This window comes from Eubalaena glacialis, chromosome 20, assembly GCF_028564815.1.
Source record: "Eubalaena glacialis isolate mEubGla1 chromosome 20, mEubGla1.1.hap2.+ XY, whole genome shotgun sequence".
NCBI lineage: Eukaryota > Metazoa > Chordata > Mammalia > Artiodactyla > Balaenidae > Eubalaena > Eubalaena glacialis.
In genome coordinates, this window is record NC_083735.1 from 33,691,141 (window position 1) to 33,716,682 (window position 25,542).

A 25,542-nucleotide genomic window follows, 5' to 3' on the forward strand; every position below is an offset into this window, starting at 1 on the left:
GTCTACCTCGCTTAGTTTCCTAACTGGTAAAATGGAAAGAATACATACTGACAGGTTGTGAGATAACTTGAGAAAGGGCTTTGAATTCTAAACAGCACTGGACAGAACTCAAGGTGAAGTCAGTCACCTGTTCATTTGTTCCATTTCTTGAACTTGTAAAAGTATTGGAACCGAGCCAGAAGGTGATTGGCGTGAGGCCAAAATGTTTGCCAGAGAGACGTGATAGGATGCTCCCAAGTTCAGAACTTGGAGTGGTAACTTGTGGTTAAGAATGAGTAATATAAAATAGAAATAGTGAAATTTTAAAAAATAAGTGGCTGTATTAAGTAAAAGAAACCAAGAAGGCTACATACTCTGATTCCAACCATATGACATTCTGGGAAAAGCCAAACTATGGAGACAGTGAAAAGACCGGTGATTACCAGGGGTTGGGGGTAGGGAGGGATGAATAATCTGAGCACAGAGGATTTTTAGAGCAGTGAAAATATTCTGTGTGGTACCTTAGTGGTGGATACATGTCATTATACATTTGTCAAAACCCATAGAATGCACACCACCAAGCGTGATCCCCAATGTAAATAGTCTTAAAGAAAAAAAAAAAGAGTGGCCAGGGTGGCCAGAAAGGCTGGAGTAGTTAATCTTTGTAGAAAATGTGACAATATCTTGTAATATTAAAACTATATTTCCTAAGTCAGAAGCGAAAGACAAAAATTGTGTATTCTCACATAAATGTGGAATCCAGAAAATATGAACTTGTAGAAACAGAGAAAAGAATGGTGGTTACCCGGAATCAAGGGGTAGGAGAAGTTGGGAAATGTTGGGCAGAGGGTGGAAACTTCCAGTTATAAAATGAATAAGTTCTGGGGATCTAATGGACAGTGTGGTGATTATAGTTAACAATACTGTATTAGATACTTGAAAGTTGCTGAGAGGGTAGATCTTAAATGTTCCCACCACACGCACAAAAAAGGTAAATATTTGGCTAATACTCTGTGGATGTCACGTTGCGATATGCAGGTGTGCAATGTGTAGGTGTATCAGTCATGCTTTGTACTCTGCAGACTTGCTCAGTGTTATCTGTCAGTTAAATGTCAGTAAATCTGGGAGGAAATAAATAAAAACAAGAGTTATTATTTTTTTTAAACCTAGATTTCCTTTTCCCCTGCAATTCCATTTCTAGGAATTGATCCTGCAAATATGTTTGCATGTGCATTTTGTATGCTGAATCATGTAGGCACATTCATTACATTATTTATAACAAAAAAAGGGTAGAAACATTGGTGTCCAACCTCAGGAAAGCAGTTAACCAAATCAGGGAACATTCTTACGGTTGAGAACTATGCACCTGCAAAGAGTAAGGGAGCTCCGTGTGCACTGCGGGAACACTCTCCCAAGACATGTTAAGCTACAAAACAAAACAAAAAGCGGTGTTCGTAGTGTGCCGTCATTACTGTTGCCTGGGTGCGAGGTGGGCCGGAGTGATTTCCTCGTGTGCGCGTAGAACGTCTCAGGAAGAACACGAGGCTGATGATGCGGTTGCATCTGTGGACAAGAACTGGGCAGTGGGGGACAGGTGGGAGGCACGTGTACTCCGCTGAGTGTGCCTTCCTTGTCTTTTGAGATGCGTCTTATGTCCGTGTATTTTCTTTTTCTTCTGTTTGAAGTCTAAGGTATTGATTTTTTTTTTTTAATTGAAGTATAGTTGATGTACAATGTTGGGTTAGTTTCTGCTGTGCAGCCGAGTGACTCAGTTATACATACACATTCTTTCTCGTATTCTTTTCCACTATGGTTTATCCCAGGACATTGAATATAGTTCCCTGTGCTCTACATCAGGACCTTGTAGTCCGTCCAGTCTATACGTAATAGTTTGCCTCTACTAACCCCAAATATGCATACATTTTCTATTAGAAAAGTTTGAGCGGCCGCAGGTCGTCGTTTCATCGGGGTTGAAAACTGTATGAAACATCTGTGGTTCTCCTCCACACGCGCGTCTGCCGCCTGCTGCTCTGCGCGGTCCCTTTGACCTTGACGTTGTGAGAGCGGCACAGGCTCTAGGCTGACCCTAAAACGCACCGGGCCCCACCCCAGAGCATCGTGATGTCTCTCCCCTTGCTTTGTGTTTGTGTGACGGATGGTGTTTCTGTCTCCACCTCCAGCTTCGGCAGCATGTGAGCAACTTCTTGCCAAGAACCCGGGTCAGCGCTGAGAAGGGGGCCTTAGGGAGAAAAGTATCCAGAGGAAACCAGCGCCAGACGCGTCTGGAATTCCACGCACCGCAGGCAGCATGAGGCGTGCCGTGCCAGCACCTGCGGCCTCCTGGCGCGGCCTCTAGCTCTCCAGAGAGGAGGGTCCTGGGAGCAGTGCGCCCGGAGCCTCTCCAGAGCAAGCACGGGGCCGGGTGTGAACGCTCTACGGTGGACGCAATTTTCAGCTTATGAAGGAGTTTTAAGGAAAACAGTTATTTAATTTCCACATATTGACGTTCGCTAGCCTTCTGTGGGAAGTGCCAGCGGTCACCCTCCTCCACTGGAGTTATCAGGAATTTTCTGGCACCAAGTTGAACTCTTCTTGGTACTTCTGGCAATGACACATCCTCAGGAGAGATTTATCTGCTAAATGCTCTTGGACAGGAGAAAAAGTAAAACTTCTGGAAGCAGCGCGAGAGTAGCAGAGCCCAGATCGCGCCCTCGCTGCTCACTCGCCCAGACACTCTGCCTGGCCTCGGATGCTGGCACTGAAGACTGACCCTGCCCCGTCCACCCCTGCAGCCCGTCTCTTCTGGGGAGGGCTGGCCGCCTCGGGGGCCCCGTTCTGCTCTCATCCCACTCCCAGGCTCTCTGTTCCGGCCGTCGAGTGACGTGAACTTGGGAATGGAGTTGGTGCCCCTCCCCAGGCCAGTGCTGTCGGAGAGGACCATCTGAGGCCGAGCTTTGTTCGTGGGGAGGAGGGCGCTGGCCTGGCCTGCATCCTCCACCATGTTCCTGTTGCTGCCTTTTGACAGCCTGATTGTCAGCCTCCTGGGCATCTCCCTGACCGTCCTCTTCACCCTCCTCCTGGTCTTCATCATCGTCCCCGCCGTTTTCGGGGTCTCCTTTGGTATCCGAAAGCTCTACATGAAAACTTTGTTAAAGATCTTTGCGGTGAGTGTGCTGTTTACAAACGGTTGCTTCACAGAGGAGGGAGGAAGTGCCATTAGCAATAAGAGTTGTTCTTGTCTGGTTGATTGTGAACTCGCTGCTGGATGTGGAGAGAGTTGGGAGAATGGGAAGGAAGTGGCACTTTGAGTAGAAAGAATAACTAAACGTGAGCTTGTGAAAGCCTTCAGCAGTCTTTCTTTTGAGCTAAGGGACTTGTGTGTTTGGTCTGTCTGAGCAAAGGCACCTACTCCATGACCCCACACCTTGCCTGTTTATTTCAAATGGAGGGACTTAGAATTAAAGAAAAAATCACTGCCGGACAGTGATGTAACAGATATTGCAACTCAAAGCTGCTGCTGGCATATTCCCTGACTGATAAGTATGGGAGAGTCTTTTCGCTCTTTCAAATGTTTATCTTAAATACGTTCTTGCACTTCAGACAAAAAGAAGTAACAGAAAAGGGCATTTGATGAATTTTTCTATTTTCTGAAAGATAGAGGAGGAGAAGTGTATATTTCTTAACATATGTCAGAACTTAAGTCGTTATACCGCTGAACAGAACTGGTCACAGTGGGAAGGAAATGAGTGAGAAGTGATATTTCCTGGAAGTTGATCTCTGCCACAAGCCTTTTAACTATCTCTTCAGAGACGTGGTGATTTATTAACAGGATTTGTTTTCAGTAGTCACCAGATCTTCAGGTTCATCTTTTCCACGGCTGAGACCATAATAGGAAACACAACGCAGTTATATTTGTTCAGATAGTATCTTACGGTTCAGAATAGTCTCACTCATTTTCCTTTGGTTCCCTGTAATTCTGCAGTGGCCCAGGGTATCTATCAGTGATAGATTTAACCAGTGAAGAAATAGTGACTCTGGAAGGTGAAGTGAGCTGTGTGAAATGCTACATTACAGCAGGAAATATTTTTAGGTATATTACTGAATCTTGAGTTTTGGTATTTTATATAAGAATATGACTTTTTTTCACATTAAAAAAATTGAGGTGAAATTGACAGAACATAAAGGTAACCATTTAAAGGGAACAGTTCGCCGGGTTTGCGGTAGTTGCAGTATTGCATGGTCACCACTTCTGTGTAGCTCCACCACACTCTCACCTCTCTGGAAGGAGGCCCCATACTCATTAATTACTTGCCCTCCTTTTTTCCCTCCCCCGGCTCTGACAACCGTGAATCTGTGTTCTGTCTCTGGCTTGACCTATTCTGGATATTTCATTTTCATGGAATTATATAAAGTGTGCTCTTTTGTGACTGGCTCCTTTCATGTAGCATAACCTTGTAACATGTTTCAGTACTTTGGTTTTTATGGCCGAGTAATATTCCACTGTGTGTCTGTACCATAATCCGCTTATCCATTCATCCATTGATGGGCCATTTTCACCTTCCGGCTGCTGTCCGTAATGCTGCTGTGGTGCGCTTGTACTTACTTAAGTACTTATGTTCAATAGTAAGATTTCTGAGCCCTACCTATGGTCTCTGGGGTTGTCTTGCTACTCAGAGAGTGCTCTGAGACCAGCAGCTGAGTGTCACCCAAGACTGGTTAGAAATGCAGGTCACAGGCCCCCTCCAGACCCACTGAATTAGGATCAGTATTCCAGCGAGCCCCAGGTGCACAGTAAAGTTTGAGAAGTAGTAATCTCGTCAGTCTTTAGTGTTTGTTTTAATTAATCAGGAAATGTAATTTTCTTAAACTTCAGTCCCCGAAAATCTTCAGTAGAACCCAGGGTTCCTGTGAACCACGTAACTACCCATGCCCGTTTGCCACTGAAAAACGTACATCAGTATAGAGTGAGTAGAACAGCTGATAAAGTTCTAGGAGACAACAGTGAGTGATGTCTAGCTTTTATTCAAGTTTATAAGCAAGTGATTAATTCATAGACCTATGGAAATACTTATTCTTAAAACATAAAAATAGGAGTAATCAGACCAGAGTTCTTTGGTAGTAGCTAAATTTTTAAAATTTGGATCACTTTGGGTGGAACAAAAGACCTAGAATCCATATACATTCCCTATTCCATTTTGAAAATGTCCCCTCAAATTAGTATTTTAAAGTTCATAGCCAAGTAAATCCTTATTACTATTGACTGTGTTTTTCAGATGTACATTCTTGTGGCTTTTAATGTCGATTATAATTATATATTTTTGGGCCAATCCATGGGACAGGTAATCTTTTTTTTTTTCCTTTTTAATTAATTAATTAAATTTTTTTTGGCTGCGTTCGTTGCTGCGCGTGGGCTCCCTCCAGCTGCGGTGAGCGGGGGCTACTCTTTGCTGCAGTGCGCGGGCTTCCCATTGCAGTGGCTTCCCCCGTGGTGGAGCACGGGCTGTAGGCGTGTGGGCCTCAGCAGTTGTGGCTCGCGGGCTCCAGAGTGCAGGCTCAGCAGTCGTGGCGTATGGGCTTAGCCGCTCGGCAGCATGTGGGATCTTCCCGGACCAGGGCTCAAACCCGTGTCCCCTGCATTGGCAGGCGGATTCTTAACCACTGCGCCACCAGGGAAGCCCTTAGTTGCCGCAGAGCAACTAAGCCCGTGCGCCACAACTACTGAGCCTGCGCTCTAGAGCCCGCGAGCCACAACTACTGAGCCCGTGTGCCACAACTACTGAAGCCCGCACGCCTAGAGCTCCGCAACAAGAGAAGCCACCGCAATGAGAAGCCCACACACCGCAACGAAGAGTAGCCCCCGCTTGCCACAACCAGAGAAAAGCCTGCGCGCAGCAACGAAGACCCAACACAGCCAAAAATAAAAAATAAATAAACTAAAAAAAATAAAATAAAATAAAATACACCTAAACTTGTGGGTGCTTTTTAATAAGGACGAGACCTTTATTTTGCCTTTTTTATCCTCGTCATCCCTTCCTAAACTGGGGTGCTATATGTAATTTTGCAGTTGGAAGGAAGCTCAGAGATCATCTTAATTCCGTGGGTCTCTTCCTAACTACACATCTGAATCACCTGGGGAGTGTTTAAAATATACTTGTTTGGGAGCATTAGGATCTCCCCAGAAATTCTGATTTAATTGGTTTGGGTGGGCATTTTTAAAAAGCTCCCCAAGTGATTCTAACATCTACCATCAAAAGGTGGAGTCTGATTGCCCCCTTCTTGAGTTGGGGACTGCCTTGGTGACTCGTTTCTAACATATAGAATGTGGCCATGACGCTGTGTGACGTGTGAGGTTAGGTTAGAAGTGACAGTGTAACTTCCGTCTGCCTCTGGATACTTGCCCCTGGAGCCTGGCTGCCACTTTGTGAGGAAGCCTAGGCCCCATATAGGTGTTCCAGCTCCCAGTCGCAGGGGAGCTGTGACAACCAGCATCAGCTGACACCCAGCCGATGCCAGACCCTGTGCAGTTTGCAGATTCATGAGCAGAATAAATGGTGGTGGTATTTTAAGCCAGTGTTATGGGGTGGTTTGTTACACAGCAGTAGATGACCAGACAAATAATATAATAGTAAAGAATTTTAAACATTCATTCATGTCTCACAGCTGACAACACCTTAAAAATTTTTTTGTTACCTTTCAGTCTTGGCAATATTTTATGGCTGTGTTAATGGCATGTACATTTAATTTTATGTCTACATTTTCTTTTGGGATCTTATAAGCCGGTTTTACAGTTTAGGAGATAATCTTCATAAAGATGATTCAAGCTGGATGTCTGGTAGTCCGTGCAGTACACATACCTGTGCTTTGGGGGGACCTAGGTCGGCGCAGCTTGACAGATGGTTTCCCATGATCAGCTCATCTCCCCATATAAAGGAACCTTGGGGTACCTGCCAAGGGGGGATGTGTGCGTGGGCGGATCCTCCAGGTCTTTCCTCCTGGAAGACAGCTCAGTGCAGGTCCTTTTAATGCTGAGTTGCGGGAGATGGTCGTGTGTGGAGGGCAGCGTGTTACTTAAAGTACTTTAGTTATCTTAGTGTTTGTGCTTCAGATTTACCCTCAGTACAGCGATGATGGTATTGTTTGGGGTAGAATTCCTAGGAGTGGACTTCCAACTGAGTTGAGAATGATTTGGAAAAGGAGAGAAGAAAGCCTGGGTATAAGGGAGAAAGATGAAAGAAAAAAAAACAAAACAACTTGAGTCTTCTTGCCTGATGTGAAGCGGATTGATCAGGTCAGGTCAGAGAAGATGGGCCAGCTGTAATGAGTGACGTTAAGCTCCACAGCGGAATGGGTTGGAAACCAGTGATGGTTGTGAGGAGGTTGAAGAGACTGAACAGGTCGTGGGATCGTGGTGGGATAGGCGTGACTTTTCTGAGGATTTTTTACCAGCTCTGAAACTTGACCGAAGTCCTCAGACCCTGCAATCTACGTCCTCCTCCGGGGAGTGGGAGCAGTAATGCCTCCTTCACATGGGTGTGGTCTGTGCCCCCGCCCCCCGTCCCAGCATCACCGGGAGTAGCTTAAAGGCCGAACTGAAGGAGATGAGAGTGGGATTATGGCGGGGAGGGTGCTAGGAAGTGGTCTTAGGTTCAGGTCTGTCTTTCATACGGAGACCTTGATGAAGAGAAATATTGGGAGCTGGTGAATTAAATGCAGCCCTTATCGACTGCCTGCGAAGTGCAGGGCGCTTGGTCAGATTCTGCTGGACCGCAGGTATGGCTGGGTTCTGGCTCCTGCCCCTCGAGGCAGTTATAGTTTAGTAGGAAAGACAGATGTCTGCATACAGAACTAATTCAGAATGTGACGCCAGTTAAAATACACAGGCAGAGACGAACTGTGACTGCAGGAATTGGGTAGGTAGCATTTCATGTAAGATTTGGCCTTTGAACTGGATCTTAAAAGGGAGAAAGCATTCTAGAAGTGCAGTGGGTAGAGGCGAGAAAGTGCAGTCTGGTTTAGAGACAGTACCTAGTTCAGAAGAGAAGAGCCTTTGGGTGCCTGGAGGGGGTGAGGTGGCCTATAAATCCAGCTGTTGCATGGTGAGACGGGAGCGCGTGTCCAGATGGCTTGGAGCGAGGAAGGCGGGGGAGAGAGCTGTAGGTAGGAGAAGCAGCGGGTGGACGAAGGGGTGGCCTGACACTGGCAGCCAGGGAGGACCCTTCTCGGGCGGGGAAGCTTGGGGACCGTGGGAGGAGGGCCGGGCGGAGGGGAGCACGTTGGGGTCGGGTGTGTGCGGCTGCCTCTCACTCTCAGGCCGGGTGTGAGGATGGGGGGACTTGCACGCGGTCATGACCAGCAGGTGATTGGAAACGTGAGGTTTATGCCGCTGTGCAGTCAGGATTGTTGATTTGACAGTAGCTACTGAGAGATTCCTGCTGAAGCAGGGAGAGATGTCGTCGCTGCCTGGGCAGCGGACGGTGACGGGTGCTGGGAGCCTGGCCTCTGGGGTCTGGTTCTTTGGGTGTCCCTGGTGCGGTCGTGCGAAGCGCGGTGGAGGCTGACTGAGAGGAGGGGCGGGTCTCCGCTGAGATGAGTGCTGCAGAGACTGTCAGGCCTTCCCCGTGTGCTCGGCCCCTAACCCGCAGTGCTCAACAGAGTGAGCAAGCTGCAAAGATGCACCGTGGCGCTGCCCACACCTCTCGGGGCTGGGCCTGCGTTGTTCCCCTGCGAGGGCTGTGTTGGGTTTACTGTTAGCTCGAGTGCGGCATTATCCTTGCCCCTAACAGTCTCTGTCTGGGAGATGCTGAAAAGGGAATAATTAAGTGATCTGGTCCTGAACATCCCGTATCAAGGGAAGGGAGGAGGCTTGTGGGGAAATGACCTCTGAACCTGGAGCTCTCGCTTTTATTCTGGGCGTCTGGACGCGGTGCTCCTTGAAGTGAAGCCGGAGAAGCCAGTTGCGTAGCTCTCAGCGCCGCTGGCTCCGTCGCCCTCCTGTGAGTCACCGCACCAAGTCACCACAGCAAGGCGAAGCAGCCCGTCGCTCTTCCCCTGCTCTGCTGACCTTGGACAGTTCTCTGCTCAACGCAGAGACATTTTGTGATGTGCCTGAAGTTTGGAAAAGTAAAGCTAAAGTACAAAGCGGGAGGGCAGGAGGAGGAGTATGACAGAGCTAGGGGACTGGAATCTCATGAAACCAGCACCTTTCCAGTTAAAACAGAAACCACAGCCTTCCTGCACATTCCGTCGTGAGGCAGTCCTCACAGACGGTGAGTCCTAGTGCTGTCCTAGCGCTCCAGCGGCCTGAAGGCAGGTGCTCCCTGCCCGTTAAAATCGGATCCAAGTATCAGAAGTTGTCAGTACAGAACCAAGCTTCTCTGGCTCTGTGCTTTGCAGCTCCAGTGCGGAGTCCTGGCCAGAACGGACAACCCTCAGCTCTGGTGTGCCAGGCTTGTTGTAAGCTCTCTCGCCCCTTAGCCACCTCTTCCCTCGATGGCATTCCCAGATGGAATTCATCTTCCTCCATTGTAGGAGCTAGGTTTACATTTTCTTCTAGAAGAAAATCACCCGTGCCAGAAGCCATCAAGGGTTAACTACCTGAAATGGGCTGTGTGAGTTTTCCTGCCTTAGACCTTTAACTGGGTGACTCTGTAAGCTCTGTTTTCTCTAGACAGTGGTGTTTGAAGAAATTTCCAGATGAGGTCAGATGGCTGATTAAGCTCGTGTCCTGCTTCTGGCTCTGCTGCCTTGCTAACACTTCAGGCTCTGCCAGCAGAATCTCACCAGAGGCTGTGTGCCGTGTGGATTCTGCTGCGTCATGGAATGACGGGGTTCTTTTCTACCTTGCAGAACTGTGGAAACAGAAGTTTGAAAACACACCTTTTAAAATGTCCGTTCTGCTTCCTTGACTCACTGCGGTCATAACTTTCTGTTCTGCGGTACCACGTTGCAGGAGGGCGGACGGGAGCTCGTGTGTTGGCCTCTCAGCATGTGAGAGCAGGAGGGACCCAGCCTCTGGCTCTCTTAAGACAGCTAAAAGGTTCTTAATGAAGGAAGGGAGGATCTAGGAAGAGCCTCACTTTCCTGGAGCCCATATTATTTCAGTGGTACTGAGGACAATTCGGGGGGTTTGCCGTTTCCCAAGTTCTGTCACATATGGTCTCATTGGATCCTCGTGAAGTAGGACATTGAAGGACCATCATCCTGTTTTGTGGATAGAGAAGACCAGCATCCAGAGTGTTGGAATGAGTTGCTTAAAAGACACAGCATAACTGTCAAACTTGGGATTTGAACCTAGTTTTGTTTTTGTTTTTTTATCTCCAAATACTGTTTTTTTAACACTTTTTTTTTTTTTTTTTAAACACTAAGCTACTCTCAGGCTTTCTGTGTCAAGTTTGTGGGGTCTCCTGTTAGAGGTTACTCAGAGGGTGAATGGGCAGTCCAGACATATATATTATTTAAATCCTTTATCGACTCGAAAACTAAAATTGTTGCTTTCTTGGAATAATTTGGGAGGCAGGCAGCACCGGGTGGCGGGCAGAAGCTTAAAGGGTGCTTGGTTTTGCTGTTGGTGAAGCGCTGCTGTTTGGCAGAAACGAAGGAACCCCTGAGGTCCGTGGACTGTCTGCTCCTTAAGGACCCAGGAGGCCGTGAGAGGCGAGGCCCGAGCAGCTCAGCCCAGCCCTAGTTCCCAGCTTGTGCCTGCCGGGGACGTGGCTTTCGGTCCAGGTTATCTGGGACGGGTGTGCTCTAGGAGGAGAGGGCTCCGAGTTTCCTTCCAGAACCAGTGCGCTCTCGGCCGCAGTCCGCTCTCGGGGGACCGGGCTTGAGGCTGGCACGGAACGGAAGTGGAGGTGCCCCCGAGCGAGAAAGGGGCTCATCGCGGTGTGTGGCTCTTCCCTCCGCAGTGGGCGACCTTGAGGATGGAGCGAGGAGCCAAGGAGAAGAACCATCAGCTCTACAAGCCCTACACCAATGGTAAGACGGGGTCTCCGTCCCCCTCCCCAGCAGCCCCCCGGAACTACGTGCCTACGCGCTTTCGCCCCGCTCCCACTCGCCACTGGTGAGCACCCTGAGCATTCCCAGCATGCTTCCTCCCAGCGGGCCGCTTGACCGGGCTGTTCTCTTGCAGGAATCATTGCAAAAGATCCCACGTCACTAGAAGAAGAGATCAAAGAAATTCGCCGGGGTGGTAGCAGTAAGGCTCTGGACAACACTCTCGAGTTTGAGCTCTCTGACATTTTCTACTTCTGCCGGAAAGGGGTGGAGACCATTATGGACGATGAGGTGACAAAGAGGTTCTCGGCAGAGGAGTTGGAGTCCTGGAACTTGCTGAGCAGGACCAATTATAACTTCCAGTACATCAGCCTTCGGCTCACGGTGCTCTGGGGCTTAGGAGTGCTGATTCGGTACTGCTTCCTCCTGCCCCTCAGGTGAGGCAGGGCCTAGCCCGACGCCTGATCTGCCCGCCCATGCCCCCGGCCCCTCCGCTTCGCTCTCCCGCTTTAGAGAGGAGGACAGTACCGTTCTGTCCCCGGCCAGGCCATCTGGCTCTCGGAAGGCTGCACTGGGGCTTGTCCTTTAAGGGCCCTCGGATTGCCCTGCGTATCAGACGTAGCTGGGTTTCTCAAAGACAAATTGCTTGTCTGGACTGACTAAACACAGGGACGGGGAACACGATGTTCTTCTGGCCACCCCTCCCCAGGCCTGGCTGATTCTGTTCCTGCAGCTTCCTCTCCAGGACAGAGGCAGTATTGATCTCCCAGTGTTTCTGTACCACGTGCTATTCTGAGTATGTCTTGCCGGCTGCTGGTACCTTCGGGCCCTACTTCCTATTGCTTCACAGCGAAGCTGGGCTTCTGCCAGGGTTTTAAGCCAAAGGGAAGGGTAAGACCACAGGGCAGCAGGTGCCTGAGGGCGGCGCAGCCATCAGTAGACCGTCCCATCCTTCTGGCTGCTGCCACTGCCTGCGGAGAGGGTGTCGGCTGAACGCCAAATCCATGGTGTCCTGCCACTCTGGAAGCAGAACGCCCTCTGGTTCTGATAGGCCTGGCCGCGTTTCTAGGGACCCGGACTCCTGTCTGGGTCCAGGTGATCAGATCTTGCGGGGGGTTTTCGTGATGCCCACTTCCATTTTCACACGTCCAGTTCTGTACTCGGGGCACAGATTTGTCTGCTGTGTTGTAACTTGTCTTCTCGTTACAGGATAGCTCTTGCTTTCACGGGGATTAGCCTCCTGGTGGTGGGCACAACGGTGGTGGGATACCTGCCAAACGGGAGGTGAGCAGAGCGCGGGCATCCGAGTCTACAGGTACTGGGGGATGGCTCCCATCTTGAAGGCCAGGCCACTTCTTTGGGCGTAGCCCAAACCACAGACTCTTAGAGGGAGAAAGTAACCCAACAACAGCAATGACATAGGCAGGAAAGTTTTTTTCCAACTCGTCTTGATCTGTGACTGTGTTCTTTTTGCCCTCCAGCCCTCACACTCTTCCCATTTTAAAGGCAAAAGGGAGAAACCACAAGCCCGTAGTGTCCAGGGCTAGCAGGTTTTATAGCATGTTGTTGAGTTTTGAGCATTCTACTGTGTTGATGAATTGGTAAGAGGATAAGACGTGTAGGTAGGGCCTTTTTGTTTGTTTGCTTTTTTTTTTTTTTTTTAAATAAGAGAAATTGGCTCCTTCTGGGAAGTTATGGGGCTGGCAAACCTCTCTTTTGCCCGGGCTGGTGGGGAGGTTTGACTCTCTGGCCTTTGCCCTGCCTCTGGGTGTTGACCAGCAAGAAGGAAAGGAATCTAGGAGACTCAGGTGTGCTGGAAATTCTAGGGCTGTGAATTCTAAGCCCATTACCTTAGGTGAATTTGAGTAGCCCTCATCATTTCTTTCTTTATCTGTAGACAGAAAGATGCTAATACAGAGTTTTACCATAAACACTAGTATTTATAAAAATACTTGGCAGTCATAAAGGCCATAGGCAGTGATGGTTAGATGGTTGGACTCAGCACCTTTTCCTGTCTTCCTATATGTATGAAAAATAAAAACAGAAATCTCTGTCCTGTTGTCGCAGGTTTAAGGAGTTCCTGAGTAAGCACGTTCACCTAATGTGCTATCGCATCTGCGTACGAGCCCTGACGGCCATCATTACCTACCACGACAGGTGAGGGGGCTCGGGATGGGACAGAGGGGTGGCGCTGGCGGAACACGAGGGGCTGGCAGCCGGCCCGCGGGCCCTCAGAGCGTCGTTAGAGCCGAGGAAGCTGCCGAGGCCAGGTGTGAGTTCCAGATGAATTGTTTCACACTGATTTTTGTTGCTTTGCCTACAATTTAAACGCAGGAAGAACCGGCCTAGAAACGGCGGCATCTGTGTGGCCAATCATACATCTCCCATTGACGTCATCATTTTGGCCAGTGATGGCTATTATGCCATGGTAAGGCCTCTCTCTGTTGCTCCTTTAGGCTGGTCAGGGCTGGGAGCTCTTTCTTAAGGGTGTGAACAGGTAAGCACAGTTTTTATACACGGGCCTGACCTAGGTTGTTGCCTTTGTTTCTGTGGCCTTGGGGACTCCTTGGGACCTGGATGTTGTGAGCAGAGTGAGCGGCGTGGGGAGGGGTGAAGGTGCGGGGAGTGAAGGTGGGGAGGGGTGAAGGTGGGGGGGGTGAAGGTGGGGGGGGTGAAGGTGGGGGGGGTGAAGGTGGGGAGGGGTGAAGGTGGGGGGGGTGAAGGTGGGGAGGGGTGAAGGTGGGGGGAGTGAAGGTGGGGAGGGGTGAAGGTGGGGAGGGGTGAAGGTGGGGGGAGTGAAGGTGGGGAGGGGTGAAGGTGGAGAGGGGTGAAAGTGGGGGGGTGAAGGTGGGGAGGGGTGAAGGTGGGGGGAGTGAAGGTGGGGAGGGAGGATTTGAAGGCCCTGGGCTCGGGGGCTTTGGATAATCCGCCCAGGGAGGGCGTTTGGACACAGGTGTGCTCTGCTTCACAGTTCGTTTTAGGGTTTTCAGCTGTGTTTTTATCAATAGTTACACATCTCTGGTATCACTGATTAGAAGGAGAATTTAAATTGAGAGTCTAATGGTGGTTTCTGAACAGTGAGAGCCTGTGGTTACTGATAAAGCGTTACGGGGTGAGAGGTTGGGGTCCGTGTCTCGGGGGACCTGGGGGCTTGCGTGAGGACGGCTTCGCTGCCCTTGCTCCTTTGTCTGAGAGCAGGTGGGGCAGGTGCACGGCGGCCTCATGGGCGTCATTCAGAGAGCCATGGTGAAGGCCTGCCCCCACGTCTGGTTCGAGCGCTCGGAAGTGAAGGATCGCCACCTGGTGGCTAAAAGGTAAACAAGTGACACACAGTCTGCACTTAGGGGAAGCTGTGCCTCTACAGCCTTCTACACTGAGCCCCAGCTGCTTTCATAGTAGTGTTTTTTTGAAACATGGAGTATAAAAAGTATCAAAATCCTAGTGTTATTACTAACCCAAGGTAGTAATGTTTTTAACCTTTTTTATTCCTTGCACCCATTGTAATGAACACTGTATGAACTTTTAATGCGATTTTATTTTATTTTTTTTCATATTTATTTGGTTGTGCCGGGTCTTAGTTGTGGCTTGCCGGCTCCTTAGTTGCAGCACGTGGGCTCCTTCGTTGCGGCAGGCGGGCTCCTTAGTTGTGGCATGCAAACTTCGTTGCGGCATGCATGTGCCGCATGGGAAATCTCAAAATGAATTCATTGTCACAAATGAAAACACACTTAAAGCAACAGAACAGAGTGCAGCTCTGTTTTCAAGAAAAAAAAAAAAAGTAAACGTGGTGCAAGTGATGGCGAGAGCTTTGCCGTAAATTGAGAGGAAGCAAGCCTCAGCCGAGACCCGCTCCCCAGGAATGGTGGGTTGTCCCTGAATTCCCTGCGCTGCGTCTCAGGGGGGCTGCAGGTCCCACCCAGCATGGCTGTAGGAAGTCGGGGGTGAGCGTTTCTCGAGGCTGCTCTTTGCCGGACTCTGGAGGGTGAGCCCTTTAGACAGTCCTAGGTCTGAGCCATGGCCCCTGTGCACAGACTCACGTACTTCATTGAACAGCTGTGCACATTAAGTAGTAATCATCCGGTGTTCCCTGTCCTTGGGAGTTTTGTCTATTAGCCCGTGGGTTTATAAAAGAGAGGGTCGTGTTTGTTAACGCGCTTTTATACCACATCCAGCGTCACGTCTAGACAGGGTATTGATAGATGCATTTGGATGATGATGGACGTGAGGCTGTCTGACCCTTCGTTTTATTTTCCTCTTGTAAAGGCTGACCGAGCACGTGCAGGATAAAAGCAAGCTGCCCATCCTCATCTTCCCGGAGGGTAAGCGTCTGTGTGGGGAGGCCGTGCAGGAGGGTGAGTCCAGTGTTGTGTTGGAGCCCCGGTCCTCACCCTTGTTGGGGGTACCTGTCTTCACTGAGTAACGTGGGGGCCCTTTAGATTGGTCGTGGGACTGAAAACTCAGAGGATTCAGAATATGGACTCAGAGTGCCGTCATGTGGCCTTCCCCACTGCGGGAGCCCCTTCTGTAGTGTTGCTGATAGGCTCCTTGAGCTTCTTGCAGAGTCCTCCCTGGGCCCTCCCGAGTCGGCCGGGGCCTCTGGCCTCTCATCGAGTGATTTTTATTATTGTATTTAATCCTTGAACTCCTAATCTCTGGGGTAAAGGACCGAAGGAAATAGCATTTTACTCTCTCCTGCGTTTCAGGAACCTGCATCAACAATACATCTGTGATGATGTTCAAAAAGGGAAGTTTTGAAATTGGAGCCACAGTTTACCCCGTCGCGATCAAGGTACGAGCCCTCTGAGGCCACGTGATCGCTGCCACCGCTGTGACGCGCACGGAGGAGCTGGGCCCCCTCTCCATGGAGCAGTCCACACTGCGGAGCTCTGAGCTTGGTGCATCTCCCCCATGGGTTCCTCTTTCTTCCTAAGCCCCGCCGGTATGGAAGGCAGTCCACCTGAGGGGGCTTCCTGCAGGCACGGGGCTGCCCAGCTGGGTCTGTGCCTTTGGTCGGTCAGAGGTGAGGGTGGGTAGGTGCAGATGTGTCCTTGCTGCTAGAGGAAGAGACAGCCCCGCTGCTGTGGCTCCCGTGGCTCCCGTGGCTCCCGTGGCTTGCGTGGCATCTGACAGACCGAAGGCCACTCGTGAAAGTAAAGGGGCCTTAAATGAACCTGTTAGTCTGCCCCACCTTTTAGGAACTTGAACCTCTGAGAGTCCAAACTCGCTTAGGAAGATGGGACGCACTCAGCCAGTTTCCCTTTTTCCTCCTCCTCTCTCTCCCACCTCGTATCCATCTGATTTTATAAATAGATCCACATAATTATTTCTAAAAGAATGCTGTTACACTACTTCCTCCAAAAAAACTCAGCCTTTGTCACTATGTTTAGAGTATTTAGGTTGACGTCTCAGATCGGGGTAAGAGTGAGTCAGAGTTGTTGTTAGAATTTAGTCTGCATACTTTTGCGAGCGTCTTTTGTCTGCAAAGGCTTCTGAAGAAATATTCCTCATTGTCACCTGGCAGCACAGCTGGTGCATTTGGGGGAGGAGGTTCTTCTTGGTTAAGCGAACGCTTTCCCGCCACGCTGCTTTCCCAGGTAGGCCGAGCACCAGGGCAGGGATGGCGAACGAGGAGTGGCTGCACAGTTACAGGTCCCTGGACCAGGGCTGCCCACGGGATTCGTTGAGGATGCTGGGTCTGGAGCAGCAGAAAACGTTCTGTTCGTAGTGTGTGCCACGGGTGTGGGAACAGGGAGAGATGTTTGCATTGCGTGCGTGCCGTCCCGCAGTTTAACGTCCTGGGAGCCCAGTGCCTCACCCTGCGTGTTTATTAAAAACCGGCTGCTGCACAGAAGCCCTTCCTGCTCACTCCAGAGCATCGGTTCTGTGCAGCTGCATCAGCATCACCTGGTGGGGCTGTGCGAAGGCAGATAGTTGGGCCCCACGCCCGGAGTTTCTGAACTTGCGTTTCTGACCCGTCCCTGGGCGCTGCTGACACTGCTGGTCGGGAACCACACTGAGAGCCTGCCCTTCGCCAGTTTTGGAACATGGACCCTTAGACAGTTATGCCCGCTCCAGAACACGGGCGTGTAAATTTTCCTTCCACCCGCAGGTTTATTAAAGCTCACATGTGATTAAGAACTTCTGCTTCCCAGATACTTTTCTAGTTTTTGTGAAGACGTCATTGGTAACCAAACTTGTATGACCTTAGCGGTTTTAAAGCTCTTGTTACATTTCCACCAAAATTAAGCCGTTGTCTGACTTTGGGGAATGTATTGCTGTTTTGAAATTTTGCCTTGTTTTTCTCTCCATGGTGTCTGCCCAGCATGGAATAGAGAATCAGCCCTCAGCAAAGGTTTCTCTCCAATCATGCTGTGTAAACTGTAACAGCACTTTCTTCCAGTCACACACTAGCTCCTGTTTAAGACTCGTTCTTCTCCCACATTTCTTCGTGGTGTTATAACACGAACCGTTTAAGCCTTCTGTAGTTACATCCGGATTTTTTAGTTTCTGTAATTAAGTCTAAATGTCTTCATTTCTGTAGTCAGGTGTGCAATTAGGCAAAATTCTCTACTTTTTTTTTTTTTAATTTTAATTTTTTTTTAATTTATTTACTTTTGGCTGTGTTGGGTCTTCGTTTCTGTGCGAGGGCTTTCTCTAGTTGCGGCGAGCGGGGGCCACTCTTCATCGCGGTGCGCGGGCCTCTCACTATCGCGGCCTCTCTTGTTGCGGAGCACAGGCTCCAGACGCGCAGGCTCAGTAGTTGTGGCTCACGGGCCCAGTTGCTCCGCGGCATGTGGGATCTTCCCAGACCAGGGCTCGAACCCGTGTCCCCTGCATTGGCAGGCGGACCCCCAACCACTGCGCCACCAGGGAAGCCCTTCTCTACTTTTTATTCTGAGAATCATAAAATTTAGGCTTGAAAGGCCTGAAAAAAATCATATAGCTCTAACCGAGCCCCCTCACCCCCAAGTGTAAGAACCTGCACTCGGGCACCTTGGCCGGTGTCCCTTCCCAGGGTCTCCGGGGAGGGGCGTCCTCCACACTGGTGGCAGCTGGGTCCTGTGAGACCGCTCGTGAAACTGTGTCTCCTTTGGTTTTTTCACTGGGGTCCCGGGTCTTTGCGTCGCAGTCACGCACTCCATCTGACGGCTTGTCTCTGAGAGCCCTTCAGACGTGCAGTGGCAGTTCAGCCCTGACCCTTTTCAGGCTTTCTCCTCAGGGACCGGTTCCTCTTGCTGCCCCTTCTGTAACTTCCTGCGGCAGCTCTCCCTCCCGGCTCACCTGCACTTGCTCTTCTGTTTGGGGAGAACGAGGGTCGCAGCTGCGGCCACATGGCCCACAAAATGCCCCTGAGGCACAGCCCTCGCCTGCCTCGGAGCGGCTGGCAGGTGACAGTATCCGACGCCCGCCTGCCCGCCCGCCGTGGCCGCTGCCACTTCCTCGGGGCAGCGCCGCCCCCCCCCACACAGACAGGCAGCTCCGTTAGAAGTGTTGTGACACAAGCAGAGCTTTCTGGTCGTTTTCTCCTTGGTCTGGGCACCAGAAGCGATCTTTGAAAGCTGGCGGTTGTGTAAGAAAGTCTCTCTCTGGGGAGGTACGTGTCGAAGTCTTTGTGAGTGTGTGACGTGGCGGGAGGGGTTGATGGAGCAGGTGGGGTGAAACGCTGGGGATTGTTGACTCGGAATGGATCTCTGGAGGATGTGCTTCTGTTCTGTTTGCGGACGCGCTTGAGGACTTGAAGAACAGACGATAGACACCTGTGAGTGAGACAGGCCCCTGGCTCAGAGAGGGAGGACCTCGGAGGAAGCTGCTGGTCCTCCTTAGTGATCTGCGCTCGGGGGTGGATGTTGCTAGGTGTCACACGTGCCCAGGTGTGGGGTCCCTGTGGCAGTGTCCGCGTAGGGTCTGGGAGCAGCGTCCTAGTACTGACGCTGCCCCGGACGTGGTGGGGACGTTCAGCAAAGCTGCCGTTGATGCGCACACACGTTAGAACTCCTGACTTCTCACCGTCCGGCGTTCCCTTGTCTTGCAGTACGACCCCCAGTTCGGTGATGCTTTCTGGAACAGCAGCAAGTACGGGATGGTGACGTACCTGCTGAGGATGATGACCAGCTGGGCCATCGTCTGCAGCGTGTGGTACCTGCCTCCCATGACCAGAGAGGCCGAGGAAGATGCCGTCCAGTTCGCAAACAGGGTGAAGTCCGCCATTGCCAGGCAGGGAGGCCTTGTGGACCTGCTGTGGTGAGTCAGAGCCGGATCTTACCAGCCGAGTCCAGGAGGACGTGAATGTCTGAAGCAGGTGCTGGGTGGTGGACTCCATTTACGAAGGATCCTCCTCTCCCTGGTGTGGGGAACGAGCCCAGCAGTCTTGGAGAGTCAGCAGTTTGACTCATTCTCAGAAGCCCAGGATGTTTGGACGAAGCGGTGGATTTGGTGCCCCTTCCTGGGGACACAGTCCGCCTGCGCACCGGGACAGCCCTGTCTCTGCGGGCAGGGACTCCGTGCCAACCCGGAAACCTCGGACGGGCATTGGGCTCTCTCATCTCGTGTATTTGGCAAATTGGACCTTCCTTAGAAAGACCAGTTTTGTTTTTTTGTAGCTTGTTACCTACTAGAGCCGGAGTTGGCAAACTTTTTCTGAAAAGAGGCAGTACGTATTTTAGACTCTGGGCCATGTGGTCTCTGGTGCGACTGATTGACTCTGCCATTGTAGCGGGAAAGCAGCCAGAGACAGTCCAGGAGCGGGTCCGTGTGCCAGTGAAACTCTACTTACAGACGCAGGCGTCGGGTGGATTCGGCCCGTGGGCCGTAGTTTGCAGACCCTTACACTAGGGTGTGAGGTGGTTATACTCCAGCTAACGGGAGGCTGATGCGCTTGAACACTGGGTCAGGGGGGCTAATCCCCCCTCCTGGGACCCTTAGGTTTAAGTGCAGGGGTCAGCTCTGGAGCGCATTTGACTGAGTGGGCATTTAAACTGCCCTGTAACCCTTTTTTTTTTAATTAATTTTTTTATTGGAGTATGGTTGATTTACACTTGTGTTAGTTTCTGCTGTACAGCGAAGTGAATCAGCCATACATATGCGTATATCCACCCTCTTCCAGACGCCACTCCCACGTAGGTCACCACAGAGCACAGAATAGAGTTCCCTGTGCTATACAGTGGGTTCTTCGTAGTAGTTATCTTTTATATATCATAGTGTGTATGTGTTCATCCCGGTCTCCCAATTTATTCCTCCCCTCCCCTTTCCCCCTTGGTAACCGTTAGGTTTTCTACATCCCTGACTCAACTTCTGTTTTGTAAATACGTTCATTTGTATCATTTTTTTTTTAGATTTCACATATAAGCGATACCGTGATATTTGTCTTTCTCTGTCTGACTTACTTCACTCAGTATGGCAGTCTCTAGGTCTGCTGGGCTCTTTTTAAAAACGCTGACATTTATTGGGCGCCGACTGTGCCAGACACAGTGCTGCTGCTGCTCTGAGGATCTCTTCTCACCCTCAGAGTAACTCCTTGAGTAGGAAAACTGTTACTGCCATTTTTCAGATGAGAAACTGAAACTCGGAGAGGTTAAGTAACTGTCTTTCAAAGCCACAGAATAAGCCCTGGAGTCGCATGTTGAGCTCAGGTCTGACCGACTTGAATGTTTAGCCACCGCCCCACGTTCCCTGTCGCTGAGGCCCAGCGAAGACAAGGGTGGCTGCTTTCTAAAGGAGGCCTTTGCTGGGGATTTTAAAGGATGTGGCAAGTGTCAGGGCTCCCAGGGTAAGGCGGGTCGGGTGGTGAGGGCTTCACCAGAGACTTTTCCTACCAGCCTGCCTCCACACTCAAAGTGTAAGAGCAAGACTGCGGTGGGCTTGGTTTTGCATCAGTCACTGAAGATGATGATGATTCTAGGGTGCAGGCAAGGCGTTGGGGTGTCAGGTGGGGGGAGACTTTGAAGAAGCGAATCCACGTTTAGAGGATTTCTTTGGGGCTATTGGAGGAGATGGGTGGTTAGCCGCAAACTCTGCGTTACTTCCATTCCCTTATGGGACCATCCCTTGAGCACGAAGCAGTAAGAACTTGTATTTTCCGTTGTGTTCATTTGCATGAATTTGGAGAATCCCGGGATCTGAATTGTACAGATTTTATTTTGCAGATCAGTTTTACAGATTCATTATAAGTCCTAGTATTTCTTAAAGCTTGGCTCACCTTCCATAAAGCCAGGGCCTCCTTTGCTTTCTGTAAGGTGAGGATGAGTGTTTGAGCAGAAAGAACTTTTAACTCCTTGGCAGGTGTGAGCAATTAGAAAGTACCCTGGATAAGAGGAGTGAGCTCTGACCCCAGGGCAGGGGTGAGAGTTGTAAGGCGGAGAGGGTGGGTCCCGCAGGCCCAGGGCCGGTTTCCGAGGCCACCGTGATGAGGGAGCCGCTGCGTCTCTGGCGGGCTTCTCCGGGTGGGAGCGGCGCGGGCAGCCGGTGGGGGGCACGCCTGGCCGGGGCGCGGGGCGGCAGCGGGGCTTCTCTGCTCTTGCATCCAGCCCTTCTCCTTCTCTCGTCAGGGACGGTGGTCTGAAGCGGGAGAAGGTGAAGGACACGTTCAAGGAGGAGCAGCAGAAGCTGTACAGCAAGATGATCGCTGGCAACCATGAGGACCGGAGCCGGTCCTGAGCCCGCGCTGCCGCCGGGCCCCCTCCGCCCGGGACGCAGGCGCCGCGGGCCGCCGCGCGCACAGGCCTCTTCGGGCTTCTTCGAGCCGCCCGGGCCACTCCCAGGACGAGCTGCCTTCTTGTTCCTTCTCCGCCGAGTCCGCGGGAGGAGTGCCATTAAAGTCCCCTCCCCACCGTGCCCGTGCGGCCTGAGTGCTGGGCCAGAGCCTGCCATCCCCACTCGGGACCCGGGGTGTGGTCTGTCCCCGAGGCCCGCGTGCGGGCGGGGACCTCACCGGGCCAGGCCCGCCCCGAGGAAGGCGCAGCCTCGGGGCCTCGCAGACTCGAGAAGAGAACGTGTGGTCTGCAGGGGCCCTCGGCAGACTGACGGTCCCCGGCCTAGGCCGCTGGACCTCCCACTCCGGCCGCACTCTGCCAGCTCGGCCTCGGCTGCCCTGCTGTCCCCTGGGCTGGGAGGGTGGTGGCGACACCTACCTCACCGGGTTGCTGTGGCAGCTCACGCGCTACCACGGGGGGAGGACGGTCAGCTCGGCGTTGCGGGTCCAGGGCGGGGGAGGGGCGGGACGAGGGGAGCTGGAGCCGCCCACGGGGCTCCGGGTTTGTTTCTGTGAGTAAATAAAATTGTCTTCGATGGTGACTGAATTGTGGGGTCCTTTCCTTCACGCGCCCTCCCCTGGCTGGGGGCCCGAGCAGCACGCTTCCCAGCAGCAGTCTGCTTCTCTGACTTGAGCCGTCGCGGGGACTTGGCTTCTGGAACAGGGACTAGCGTGGATGGGAAGAAGGTAAAGCCCTCCTGTTAGGTGTTTGCGCAGCTCTGGGTGATTTGGGATTCCCCACACGGGTGCCGTGGGACTGGAGGTGTGTGACGGCGGGTGGAGGGCGTGCAAGACAGTCTGGAGGTGAGGGCGGGGGAAGCGACAAGAAAATCCGCGGACAGGGCAGCAGCGGGGGCTTTGGGGGTTGGGTGCCCCGTGGGCTTCACGCAGCCGGAGGGAAGCCACTGGCCGCCTGCGCCAGCCTGTGGTCACCTGGAGGCAGGTCCGAAGCCAGGCCCCCTCCCCCTTACGGCTTCAAGGCTCGGCTGAATTCACATCCCTCAGGGGAGAGCTGCCTCTCCCCCAACTTCTCCGTCCGCCTGTCTGTCCGTCCCTCCCCGCTCCCTGCTCTGGCAGAGCAGCCACCACACCCTTCAGGGTTTTGCAGCGGCCACGGGGAGGGTCAGCTGTCCAAGCCGCCTTCCGGCTTCCACGTACGGAGGTGGTGGCAGCGAGCCTGGCTCCAGGGGCTTCTGACCTCAGCCTGAGTCTCCACCCAGCTGCCGGCTGCTCCTGCCCCCTGGATAGCCTCTCATTTCTTCCTACCCGCCCCTGCCAACGGGCGGGAAACTCTGTTTCTCTTTCTAGTCCATTTCTCAAAAAAAAAACACTGTTAGGACAGTAAGAACAGCCTCTTATGAGCTGTTTTACAAAATGTGCAAGAATAAACAGTGAGTCTTTTATAGGCAGTACTGTTCAGTGTTTAAAAGCTATCTGGGGACTTCCCTGGTGACACGGTGGTTAAGAATCTGCCTGCCAATGCAGGGGACACAGGTTCGAGCCCTGGTCCGGGAAGATCCCACATGCTGCGGAGCAACTAAGCCCGTGTGCCACAACTACTGAGCCTGCGCTCTGGAGCCCGCGAGCCACAACTACTGAGCCCATGCGCCACAACTACTGAAGCCCACGTGCCTAGAGCCCGTGCTCTGCAACGAGAAGCCACCGCAATGAGAAGCCCGCGCACTGCAACGAAGAGTAGCCCCTGCTCGCCGCAACTAGAGAAAACCCGCGCACAGCGACGAAGACCCAAGGCGGCCAAAAATAAATAAATTTTAAAAAACAAACAAAACAACTCACCATTTAAAAAAAAAAAGCTATCTGGAATAATCTTTACAAACTGGTCTTAAAGATCAAGTTCCATTTTTAAAAGTTCCCTTTTCTTTCTGCCATTTAGTACATTTATTTCATAATTTTCATAGGTACTTTTAAACATTTTGGCTTTAGTTTTCTCATTCTTTTCAGCACATCTGTCTGTTGCTGATGACATAGCAGAGGACTGCAAGAACCTGGTCTAGAACTGCTGCTATGTAAAGAAATACTTGTGGAGACTAAGTAATGGTTCTTTTTACTGTTACCAGCTGAGAAGGGATGTGAATTACACCCCTATAAATAGAAATCTCTAAAATTTTTATTTAGTGCTTGTTACAAGCGTACAGACTCATCAGACCTCTCCATCCTTTTAAATTATTCATAATTGGTTTGGGATAACTGAGTCGGTCTTGTATGGTTAAACCTCCCGACATTTAGGAATAACAACAATGAAGCATGTAAATCAACGTAACGTACAAAATACGCTCACTTCTGGGATCCCAGCACCCAGGAGGACGGTCTTGGAATGAAACCAAGTGGTATTAAGTAGTGGGATGAGTACTGGCCAGCATCAAATCACCTTCCAGACCTGCTACTCATTTGCCGTTTGGGCTTTATTTCTATTTCCTGATCCATAACTTGGGACTTGGGCTAGGTGACCCCTAAGGCCCTTTCCACATCTGAAATGTCTGTAATTTTTAAACCCCTAGTTCAGACACCTTTGAGCTGTAAAGTCATCTGGGTTCAGACATAAATGAGTTTGAATCCTTTTGCTTCCTGCAGAACAGTGGGCTAGTGAAACTCCTTTGGAGTTTGGAGCTCTCCTTTGGAGAGCGTCACAACGTGTCAGAGAGTCCCCAGGGTGGTAGTGTCAGAGAGTCCCCAGGGTGGTAGTGGGGCTGGGTGGATTTGATTGTGCATCTTGGGAAGACTTTTTTCACTGAAACCTGAGCTATTTTTTTCCCAGCTAGTTGGAGAAGGAACTTTGTGAAAAGGGTGGTAAAATGCCCCTGACGGGAAGCTCTATAGAAGGCTGTCTCCAGGCCGGGGCTCAGGGAGCTCAGCTTGGCCGAGCAGTCTGAGGTGACGTCCAACTTCAGAATTTGATTCTTTACTGGGTCAGACCCCACTGCCGGTGGCCGCCCTGCAGCCCGATGTGAAGTGTGTGTGTGTGTGTGTGTGTGTGTGTTTTGGGGGGACGGGCCGCAGAGGCCTGAGTGCCCAGACCAGGCCGGGACAAGCCCTCGGGCACCACCCCAGCTCAGCCCTTCACGACAGCACCTCCCCAGCCGTGGGCACTAACCCTGCTGTCCTGTGGAAGCCCTCCGGGTCTATAAACCCTGCCGTTTCCTTCCTGGAGTTGACCGAAACCTCAGTGGTCTGGGGGATGGCGCTTCCAGCGGTCCCTGATGACCAGAGTCCATGGCGTGGCAGGTCCCATCCACCTGCTTTGCGTCCCGGGCGGCCAGACTTGATTTCTCTGGTCGCACTTGCCCTGAGTGGCCCGACGCCCGGGCTGGGAGGGCAGCTGCACGCACACTGCCTCTGGACAGGCTCAGAGACCACCATCCCGCCATCCGTCTTGCGCTGCGCTAACCCTCCTCTCCCCCAGTCAATATGTCTCTCTCCGATGGGAAAGTTAATAAATTTTGCTCTAGATTAAAAGTATTGATCATTTCATTTGTAAACGATAAATAAAAAGGGGGAAATTTTCATCGCACCAGGGGTAGCGTCAGGTGTGTTTTGCGGGTGAAATTGCGCTGGCTGTCGGGGGGGTGGGCCTCTTATATGCATTCCAGCCGGCCAGCTGCATTGATTTCCTATTAGTCTCCCAGCACCACCCAGTACCACATCATTCCGGTACCTGCTATTAATGGTCTTTTGATAAATAATCACTTGTAAGTCAATAAATTTTTATTAAACAGTGTGGCTCTTTGATTTATTAAAATCCGACCGTGTTTGTCTGGGAGAAAAAGGATGCTGAATTGAAGTGGAGGTTTTCATACATCTTCCTG

At 51.4% G+C, this 25,542-nt stretch overlaps 1 protein-coding gene across 2 annotated transcripts in view; it reads left to right on the top strand.

Moving 5' to 3' along the window:
• The window catches only part of GPAT4 (glycerol-3-phosphate acyltransferase 4), a 31,883-nt gene extending 9,712 nt beyond the window's left edge, over positions 1 to 22,171 (top strand). For both annotated transcript variants that reach the window (XM_061177233.1, XM_061177234.1), the window contains exons 2-12: positions 2,160 to 3,143; positions 10,884 to 10,953; positions 11,108 to 11,408; positions 12,181 to 12,255; positions 13,039 to 13,128; positions 13,306 to 13,399; positions 14,170 to 14,285; positions 15,235 to 15,290; positions 15,675 to 15,760; positions 19,004 to 19,212; positions 21,516 to 22,171. In XM_061177233.1, coding sequence (XP_061033216.1) covers positions 2,979 to 3,143; positions 10,884 to 10,953; positions 11,108 to 11,408; positions 12,181 to 12,255; positions 13,039 to 13,128; positions 13,306 to 13,399; positions 14,170 to 14,285; positions 15,235 to 15,290; positions 15,675 to 15,760; positions 19,004 to 19,212; positions 21,516 to 21,624 — 1,371 coding nt within the window. In that variant the 5' untranslated portion in view covers positions 2,160 to 2,978 and the 3' untranslated portion in view covers positions 21,625 to 22,171. The remainder of the gene's footprint in view (positions 1 to 2,159; positions 3,144 to 10,883; positions 10,954 to 11,107; positions 11,409 to 12,180; positions 12,256 to 13,038; positions 13,129 to 13,305; positions 13,400 to 14,169; positions 14,286 to 15,234; positions 15,291 to 15,674; positions 15,761 to 19,003; positions 19,213 to 21,515) is intronic.
• The last annotated feature ends 3,371 nt before the right edge of the window (positions 22,172 to 25,542 follow it).